The following is a 10,228-nucleotide window of genomic DNA, read 5'->3' on the forward strand; positions in this document are numbered from 1 at the left end:
CGGGCGCGGCACGTGCGCGGCCCCACGGCCCGGGAGGGCACGGAAAACACATGGGAAAGCACGGGAAAATGGGGAAAAATGGGAAAAACCGGGAAAAAATGGGAAAAATGGGGAAAAATGGGAAAAAAACTGGGAAAATTGGAAAAATATGGGGGAAAAATGGGGGGGAAAATGGGGAAAAAAACAGCCTCACGGCCCGGGAGGGCACGGAAAACACATGGGAAAACACGGGAAAATGGGGAAAAATGGGGAAAACCGGGAAAAATGGGGAAAATGGGAAAATACCTGGGAAAATTGGAAAAATATGGGGGAAAAATGAGGAAAAAATGGGGAAAAATCCAGCCCCACGGCCCGGGAGGGCACGGAAAAACACATGGGAAAGCACGGGAAAAAATGGGAAAAAAATGGGGAAAACCGGGGAAAAAATGGGGGAAAAATGGGGGAAAATGGGGAAAAAAAACCTGGGGAAAATGGGGAAAAATGTAGGGAAAAATGGGGGGGAAAAACAGCCCCACGGCCCGGGGAGGGCACGGAAAAAAAAACATGGGAAAGCACGGGGAAAATGGGGAAAAAATGGGGGAAAAACCGGGAAAAAATGGGAAAAAAACCTGGGGAAAGTGGGAACAATTGGGGAAAAAATGGGGGGGAAAACCTGCCCGAAGGCCCGGGAGAGCACAGAAAAAACATGGGAAAACACGGGGAAAATAGGGAAAAATGGAAAAACCGGGAAAAAGATGGAAAAAACCCCAGGAAAAATGGGGGGAAATAAAATGGGGATATCGGCACGTGCACGGGCCCCACGGCCCGGGAGGGCGCGGGGGGAAACGGGGGGAAAAACCCGAGAAAATGGGGGGAAAAGGGAAAAAACGGCGGGAAAACGGGGAGAAAATGGGGAAAAAAACCGGGGAAAATGGGGAAAAAAAACCTGGAAAAAAATGGGGGGGAAAAGGGGAAAAATTGGGGGGAAATGGGGGAAAAGTGGGGGGGGGGGGGGGAAATTGGGGGAAATGGGGGTATGGGAGGTGGGGAATACACGGGAAATGGGAAGGGTCCTGGGAACGCATGGAAAAAAAACATGGGGAAAGCGGGAAATTGCGGGAAAATGGGGGGAAAAAAACGGTGAAAAAAGGGGGGGGGAATGGGGAAAAAATGGGGGGAAAATGGGGGAAAATCGGTAATAAAATGGGGAAACAGTTGGGGGCAGATGGGGGGAAAACATGGGGATGTGGGATGTTGGGATGTATTGGGGGATACAGGGGTGGGGTTTTGGGGTTAAATTTGGGGTTTTTGGGGTTGTTTTTTTTGGGGGTCCCCCTCCCCAGGCCGACCCCCCGAGAGCCGCCGGGAGAGCGCTCCCGGGACTTTGGGGGACGTTTTGGGTTTTGTTCATCGAGGTTTTTTTGGGGGATTTTGTGACACAATGCGGGTTTTTTAAGCATACGGGGGTGGGTTTTGAGGTTAAATTTGGGGTTTTTGGGGTTGTTTTTTGGGGGTCCCCTCCCCAGGCCGACCCCCGAGAGCCGCCGGGAGCGCTCCCGGGACTTTGGGGGACGTTTTGGGTTTTGTTCATCGAGGTTTTTTTGGGGGGATTTTGTGACACAATGCGGGTTTTTAAGCATACGGGGGTGGGGTTTTTGGGGGTTTAAATTTGGGGTTTTTGGGGTTGATTTTTTTGGGGTGTCCCCCCCAGGCCGACCCCCGAGGGCCGCCGGGAGCGCCTCCCGGGACGCGGCGCGGTGCCGGCGCAGCCGTGAGGCCGAGGTGTTCGGGCAGGCTGGCGCTGGCGCTGCCCTTCGCCCGAGGGGTCAGCGCCCACCCTGGACAAGGCGTCCCATCATGCGGCTGACCATCAGCTACCTGCGCGTTGCAGCGGCTGCTGGCCGCGGGTCAGCGACCCCCCCCGAGACCCCCCCCCGGGACACCCCAAAACCATCGGGAACCCCCAAATCACCCCAAAGCCACTGGGGACCCCCAAAATCCCCCTCCCCAAATCCATCGGCAAATCACCCCAAAGCCACTGGGGACCCCAAAATCCCCCTCCCCAAATCCATCGGGGCACCCCAAAATCATCGGGAACCCCAAAATCCCCCCCAAAGCCACTGGGGACCCCAAAATCATCGGGAACCCCAAAATCCCCCTCCCCAAAGCCACTGGGGACCCCAAAATCATCGGGAACCCCAAAATCCCCCTCCCCAAAGCCACTGGGGACCCCAAAATCATCGGGAACCCCAAAATCCCCCTCCCCAAATCCATCGGGGCACCCCAAAAGCACCGGGAACCCCAAAATCCCCCCCAAAGCCTCTGGGGACCCCAAAATCATCGGGAACCCCAAAATCCCCCTCCCCAAATCCATCGGGGCACCCCAAAATCATCGGGAACCCCAAAATCCCCCCCAAAGCTACTGGGAACCCTAAAATCATCGGGAACCCCAAAATCCCCCTCCCCAAATCCATCGGGGCACCCCAAAATCATCGGGAACCCCAAAATCACCCCCCAAGCTACTGGGGACGCCAAAATCCCCCTCCCCAAATCCATCGGGGCACCCCAAAACCATCGGCAACCCCCAAATCCCACCCCCAAATCCATTGGGAAGCCCAAAATCCCACTCCCAAATCCATCGGGGCACCCCAAAATCATCGGGAACCCCAAACCCCCCCCCCCCCCAAATCCACTGGGGACCCCAAAATCCCCCTCCCCAAATCCATCGGGGACCCCCAAAATCACCAACCCACCCCCCGAGTTCACCAAGGCACCCCCAAAATCCACCGGGGACCCCCGAAATCCACCCCACCCCCCCAAATCCCCCGGGAACAACCCCAAATTCACGAGGAAACCCCAAATCCATCAGGACCGACCCCCACCCCCCCCCTCCCCAAATTCCCCGGGGTGGGATCCCCTGGGACCCATCGCCCACCTACCCCAGCCCCCCCCCCCCCCGCTCCTCTGGGACCCCCAAAACTCCCCCAGACCCCTCCCCAAAACCCCCCAGAGACCCTCCCCAAGTGCCCGGGGGAGTCCCAACCACATTTTTACCTTCAGCCCCCCCTCCCCAAGACCCCCGACCCTTTTAAGGACCCCCCCCCCCGTGTTTTGGGGGACCCCCCAACGCCCCCAGACCCCTTGAACCCCCCCCCCACGAGACCCCCAACAACCACACCCAAAGGGGAGGGGTGGGTTCTACCTTCAACCCCCCAAGCCCCCCGACCCTTTTAGAGCCCCCCCCGACCCCCCCGTGTTTTGGGGGACCCCCTGACGCCCCCCCGGGCCCCCCCAGGCGCGTGGGCGGCGGCGGCCGAGGCCGTGGACGGTTGTTACCTGCAGGCGCTCAGCGGCTTCGTGATGGTGCTGAGCGAGGGCGGGGACATGATTTACCTGTCCGAGAACGTCAGCCGCCTGCTGGGCCTCAGCCAGGTGGGCGGGGGGCACCCCAAAAAGCGCCGGGGGGGACCCCAAAAACCGCCGGGGGCGGGGGGGCAAAATCTGCCCTGAGAGATCCCCCAAAAACCGCCGGGGGGGACAAAATCTGCCCCGAGAGACCCCCAAAATCTGCCCCGAGAGACCCCCCAAAAACCGCCGGGGGGGACAAAATCTGCCCCGAGAGACCCCCCAAAAACCGCCGGGGGAGCCCCAAAATCTGCCCCGAGAGACCCCCCAAAAACCGCCGGGGGGGCCCAAAATCTGCCCCGAGGGACCCCCAAAATCTGGCCCGGGAGACCCCCCAAAAATCTGCCGGGGGAGCCCCAAAATCTGCCCCGAGAGACCCCCCAAAAATCTGCCGGGGGAGCCCCAAAATCTGCCCCGAGAGACCCCCCAAAAACCGCCGGGGGGGACAAAATCTGCCCCGAGAGATCCCCCAAAAATCTGCCGGGGGAGCCCCAAAATCTGCCCCGAGAGACCCCCAAAATCTGGCCCGAGAGACCCCCCAAAAACCGCCGGGGAGGGGCCAAAATCTGCCCCGAGAGACCCCCCAAAAACCGCCGGGGAGGGGCCAAAATCGGCCCCGAGGGGACCCCCAAAATCTGCCCCGAGAGACCCCCCAAAAACCGCCGGGGGGGACAAAATCTGCCCCGAGAGACCCCCCAAAAATCTGCCGGGGGAGCCCCAAAATCCGCCCCGAGAGACCCCCCAAAAACCGCCGGGGGGGACAAAATCTGCCCCGAGAGACCCCCCAAAAATTTCTCGGGGGGAGTCCCAAAAATCTGTCGGGGGGGGGGTGCCCAAAACTCTTTAGGGAGCCCCAAAAATCATTTGGGGGTCCCAAATTCTACCTGGGGGGGTTCCCAAATTTTTCCGGGGGGTCCCCAAATTTTTCCGGGGGGTCCCCAAATTTTCCGGGGGGTCCCCCAATACCCGGCGGTGACCCCCCCCCGGGGACCCCCCCCCCCCCAGCTGGAGCTGATCGGGCACAGCGTGTTCGACTTCGTGCACCCCTGCGACCACGAGGAGCTGCAGGACGTGCTCAGCCCCCGCCAGGGTGAGACCCCCTCCCCAAATTCACCCCCCGGGACCCCCAAAATGTCCCTGAGACCCCCCCAGATCATCCCTGAGACCCCTCCCCAAATTAACCCCCCGGGACCCCCAAAATGTCCCTGAGACCCCCCCAGATCATCCCTGAGACCCCTCCCCAAATTAACCCCCAAAATGTCCCTGAGACCCCCCCAGATCATCCCTGAGACCCCTCCCCAAATTAACCCCCCGGGACCCCCAAAATATCCCTGAGACCCCTCCCCAAATTAACCCCCCGGGACCCCCAAAATGTCCCTGAGACCCCCCCAGATCATCCCTGAGATCCCTCCCCAAATTAACCCCCCGGGACCCCCAAATCATCCCTGAGACCCCTCCCCAAATTAACCCCCCGGGACCCCCAAATCATCCCTGAGACCCCTAAATCATCCCTGAGACCCCTCCCCAAATTAACCCCCCGGGACCCCCAAATCATCCCTGAGACCATTAAATCATCCCTGAGACCCCTCCCCAAATTAACCCCCCGGGACCCCCAAAATGTCCCTGAGACCCCCCTAGATCATCCCTGAGACCCCTCCCCAAATTAACCCCCCGGGACCCCCAAATCATCCCTGAGACCCCTCCCCAAATTAACCCCCCGGGACCCCCAAAATATCCCTGAGACCCCTAAATCATCCCTGAGACCCCTCCCCAAATTAACCCCCCGGGACCCCCAAAATGTCCCTGAGACCCCCCTAGATCATCCCTGAGACCCCTCCCCAAATTAACCCCCCGGGACCCCCAAATCATCCCTGAGACCCCTCCCCAAATTAACCCCCCGGAACCCCCAAATCATCCCTGAGACCCCTTCCCAAATTAACCCCCCGGGACCCCCAAAATATCCCTGAGACCCCTCCCCAAATTAACGCCCCGGGACCCCCCAATTCCTGTGACCCCCCCTGACCCCGGTGACCCCCTGGTGACCCCGCGGTGACCCCAGGGGGGCCCCGCCGGCGGGGGGAGCGCTCCGGCCGCAGCTTCCCCCCAATCCCTGTGACCCCCAAATCCCGGGACCCCCTGTGACCCCTGTGACCCCCGTGACCCTTGTGACCCCGCGGTGACCCCTCGGTGACCCCAGGGGGGCCCCGCCGGCGGGGGGAGCGCTCCGGCCGCAGCTTCCCCCCAATCCCTGTGACCCCCAAATCCCGGGACCCCCTGTGACCCCCGTGACCCCCGTGACCCTTGTGACCCCGCGGTGACCCCGGTGACCCCGCGGTGACCCCAGGGGGGCCCCGCCGGCGGGGGGAGCGCTCCGGCCGCAGTTTCTCCCTGCGCATGAAGAGCACGCTGACCGGCAGGGGGCGCTGCCTCAACCTCAAAGCCGCCTCCTGGAAGGTGGGGGGACATTTGGGGACATTTGGGGACATTTGGGGACATTTGGAGATGTTGGGGGCATTGGGGGGACAGTGGGGATATTGGGGGGACATTTGGGGACATTTGGGGACATTTGGGGACATTTGGGGATGTTGGGGGCATTGGGGGGACAGTGGGGATATTGGGGGGACATTTGGGGACATTTGGGGACATTGGAGACATTTGGGATGTTGGGGACATTTGGGGGCATTGGGGGACATTGGGGGACATTTGGGGACATTTGGGGACATTGGGAGACAGTGGGGATATTGGGGGGACATTTGGGGACATTTGGGGACATTGGAGACATTTGGGATATTGGGGACATTTGGGGGCATTGGGGGACATTGGGGGTCATTTGGGGACATTTGGGGACATTGGGGGACAGTGGGGATATTGGGGGGACATTTGGGGACATGTGGGGACATTGGGGACACCTGGGGGGATTGGGGACATCGGGGGGACATCCCAACGGATTCCTCGGGGATTTCAGGAAGTGGGTTCGGGGTAAATCCCCAGGGATTCCTTGGAGGATTTGGGGTGATTCCCCCCGGGGATTCCTCGGGGGATTTTGGCTGAAATCCCGAGGGGATTCCTCTGGGATTTCTCGAGTGGGCTTTGGGGTAATTCCCCAGGGGATTCCTCGGGGGATTTTGGCTGAAATCCCGAGGGGATTCCTCTGGGATTTCTCGAGTAGGCTTTGAGGGGATCCCAGGGATTATTTCGGGGAGAATTCCGGCAGAATTTTGGGGGATTTGGGGGAAAAATCCCGAGGGGCCTCCTTGAGGATTTTGGGGGGGTTTTTGGGGTCGTTTGTTTGGTTTTTTTTTTTTTGCCTCCCCCCCCCTCCCCGCACCTGGCAGGTGCTGCACTGCGCGGGGCACATGCGGACGTACGCAGGTGCGGGGGCGGGCGAGCCCCCCCTGCGCTGCCTGGTGCTGATCTGCGAGGCGATCCCGCACCCCGGGGCCATCGAGGCGCCGCTGGGCTCGGGCACCGTCCTCACCCGCCACTCCATGGACATGAAATTCACCTACTGCGACGACAGGTACGGGGGGGGGCGGGGGGGGAAACACACCCGGGTTGGGAGGTTGTGGAGTCCCAAAAAGACGGGACAACAAATCCCCCAAAATCTGCACTCCCGGACACCACAAATCCCCCCAAAATCTGCACTGCCAGACACCAAAAATCCCCCAAAATCTGCACTCCCAGATACCAAAAATGTCCCAAAATCTGCACTCCCAGACCCCCACAAATCCCCCAAATCTGCACTCCCGGACACCACAAATCCCCCAAAATCTGCACTCCCAGACACCAAAAATCCCCCAAAATCTGCAGTCCCAGACACCAAAAATCCCCCAAATCCCCCAAAATCTGCACTCCCAGACACCAAAAATCCCCCAAAATCTGCACTCCCAGACACCAAAAATCCCCCAAAATCTGCACTGCCAGACACCAAAAATGCCCCCAAAATCTGCACTCCCGGACACCAAAAATCCCCCAAATCTGCACTGCCAGACACCACAAATCCCCAAAATCTGCACTCCCGGACACCAAAAATCCCCCAAAATCTGCACTCCCAGACACCAAAAATGCCCCAAATCCCCCCAAATCTGCACTCCCAGACACCAAAAATCCCCCAAATCTGCACTCCCAGATACCACAAATCTCCCAAAATCTGCACTCCCAGACCCCACAAATCCCCCAAATCTGCACTGCCAGACACCAAAAATCCCCCAAAATCTGCACTCCCAGACACCAAAAATCCCCGAAATCCCCCAAAATCTGCACTCCCAGACCCCACAAATCCCCCAAATCTGCACTCCCAGACACCAAAAATCCCCCAAATCCCCCAAATCTGCACTCCCAGATACCTCAAATCCCCCCAAATCTGCACTCCCAGACACCCTAAAACCCCCAAATCCCCCCAAAATTCGCACTCCCAGACCCCACAAATCCCCCCAAATCCCCCAAATCTGCCCTCCCAGACCCCTAAAACCCCCAAATCCCCCCAAAATTCGCACTCCCAGACCCCACAAATCCCCCCAAATCCCCCAAATCTGCCCTCCCAGACCCCTAAAACCCCCAAATCCACACTCCCAGGGTGTCCCCCGATGATTTCGGGGTGACCCCCCGATGATTTTGGGGTGCAGGATCGGGGAGGTGGCCGGGTCCCCTCTGGGATTTTGGGGTGCGGGGTCAGAGCCGTGTTGGGCTGTGGGGTCAGAGCGATGTTGGGGTGTCCCCCCGATGATTTTGGGGTGTCCCCCGGTAATTTCGGGGTGTCCCCCGGTAATTTTGGGGTGCAGGATCGGGGAGGTGGCCGGGTACCACCCCGAGGAGCTCCTGGGCTGTTCCCTCTACGAGTTCGTCCACGCGCTCGACTCCAACACCCTGAGCCGGAGCGTCCACACCCGTGAGTGCCCCAAAATCCACCTGGGGACCCCAAAATCCACCTGGGGACCCCAAAATCCCCAAGGGACACCCCAAAATCCACCTGGGGATCCCTAAATCCACAAGGGATACCCCAAATTCCACCTGGGGACCCCAAAATCCACCTGGGGACCCCAAAATCCCCAAGGGACACCCCAAAATCCCCAAGGGACACCCCAAAATACCCTTGGGACACCCTAAAATCCACCTGGGGACCCCAAATTCCCCCCGGGACACCCCAAAATACCCTTGGGATATCCCAAAATCCACCTGGGGACCCCAAAATCCACTCGGGGACCCCAAAAATCTACCTGGGACACCCCAGTTTCGCCCCGGACCCCCCATATATCCCCCGGGACACCCCAAACATCCCCCGGGACACCCCAAATCCCCTCCAACTCCCCCTGAACACCCCAATTTCCCCCCGGGGCCCCCCAAACCCCCCCGGGGACACCCCAAACCCGCCCGGGGACCCCCCAAATCCCCCCCGGGGACACCCCAAATCTCCCCGGGCCCCCCCAACCCCCCCGGGGTCCCCCAAATCCCCCCCTGAACACCCCAAATCCCCTCCAACCCCCCCTGAACACCCCAATTTCCCCCCGGGGCCCCCCGAAATCTCCCCGGGAATCCCCCCCGGGGACCCCCCAAACGCCCCCCGGGACACCCCAAGTCCCCCCCAACCCCCCCCTGAACACCCCAAACGTCCCCCGGGACACCCCAAATCCCCTCCAAACGCCCCTGAACACCCCAATAACCCTCCTGGGACACCTCAAATCCCCCCCTGGACACCCCAAACCCCCCCGGGGTCCCCCAAATCCCCCCGGGACACCCCAAACGCCCCCCGGGGACCCCCCAAATCCCCCCCGGGTCCCCCCAAATCCCCTCCAACCCCCCCTGAACACCCCAAACGCCCCCCGGGGCCCCCCCAAATCTCCCCGGGGATCTCCCAAATCCCCCCCGGGACACCCCAAACGTCCCCCGGGACACCCCAAATCCCCCTCAACCCCCCCTGAACACCCCAATTTCCCCCCGGGGTCCCCCCAGTCCTCCCCGGGACACCGCAAATTCCCCCCGGGGACACCCCAATCCCCCCGGGCCCCCCCAGACGTCCCCCGGGTCACCCCAAATCCCCCCCAAACGCCCCCTGAACACCCCAAACGCCCCCCGGGCCACCCCAAATCCCCTCCAACCCCCCCTGAACACCCCAATTTCCCCCCGGGGACACCCCAAATCCCCCCGGGCCCCCCCAAATCCCCCCCAAACGCCCCCTGAACACCCCAAACGCCCCCCGGGTCCCCCCAAATCCCCCCCAGACCCCCCCTGAACACCCCAATTTCTCCCCGGGGACCCCCCAAATCCCCCCCAAACCCCCCCTGAACACCCCAAACGCCCCCCGGGTCCCCCCAAATCCCCCTCAACCCCCCCCTGAACACCCCAATTTCTCCCCGGGGACACCCCAAACGCCCCCCGGGACCCCCCAAATCCCCCCGGGGACACCCCAAACGCCCCCCGGGCCCCCCCAAATCCCCCCCAACCCCCCCCTGAACACCCCAAACGCCCCCCGGGCCCCGCCCCGCAGTGCTGAGCAAGGGGCAGGCGGTGACCAGCCAGTACCGCTTCCTGGCCAAGCGCGGCGGGTTCCTGTGGGCGCAGACACAGGCCACGGTCATGGGCGGGGGGCGCGCCGCCCCCGAGGGCATCGTCTGCCTGCACTTCGTGCTCAGGTACCGGGGGCACACCTGGGCACACACCTGGGCACACCTGGGGACACACCTGGGGCACCTAAAACACACCTGGGGACACCTAAAACACACCTGGGCACACACCTGGGCACACCTGGGCACACACCTGGGCACACCTGGGCACACACCTGGGGGCACCTAAAACACACCTGGGACACCTAAAACACACCTGGGCACACACCTGGGCACACCTGGGG

At 61.4% G+C, this 10,228-nt stretch overlaps 1 protein-coding gene across 1 annotated transcript; it reads left to right on the plus strand.

Moving 5' to 3' along the window:
* Window positions 1-1,015: 1,015 nt before the first annotated feature.
* Window positions 1,016-10,013, plus strand: HIF3A (hypoxia inducible factor 3 subunit alpha; the record flags this gene model as incomplete). The annotated part of the gene is given in 10 exon segments (XM_066175018.1): window positions 1,016-1,022; window positions 1,691-1,773; window positions 1,775-1,816; window positions 1,819-1,879; window positions 3,275-3,411; window positions 4,390-4,474; window positions 5,729-5,838; window positions 6,720-6,904; window positions 8,166-8,272; window positions 9,869-10,013. Coding segments are annotated over 10 exon segments (962 nt in total), but the record flags the coding sequence as incomplete, so codon positions are not given.
* Between the last annotated feature and the right edge of the window lie 215 nt (window positions 10,014-10,228).

Source organism: Chamaea fasciata, unplaced genomic scaffold (genome assembly GCF_029207755.1).
Source record: "Chamaea fasciata isolate MVZ Bird 193981 ecotype frontalis unplaced genomic scaffold, bChaFas1.0.hap1 SCAF_1240, whole genome shotgun sequence".
Taxonomy (NCBI): Eukaryota; Metazoa; Chordata; class Aves; order Passeriformes; family Sylviidae; genus Chamaea; species Chamaea fasciata.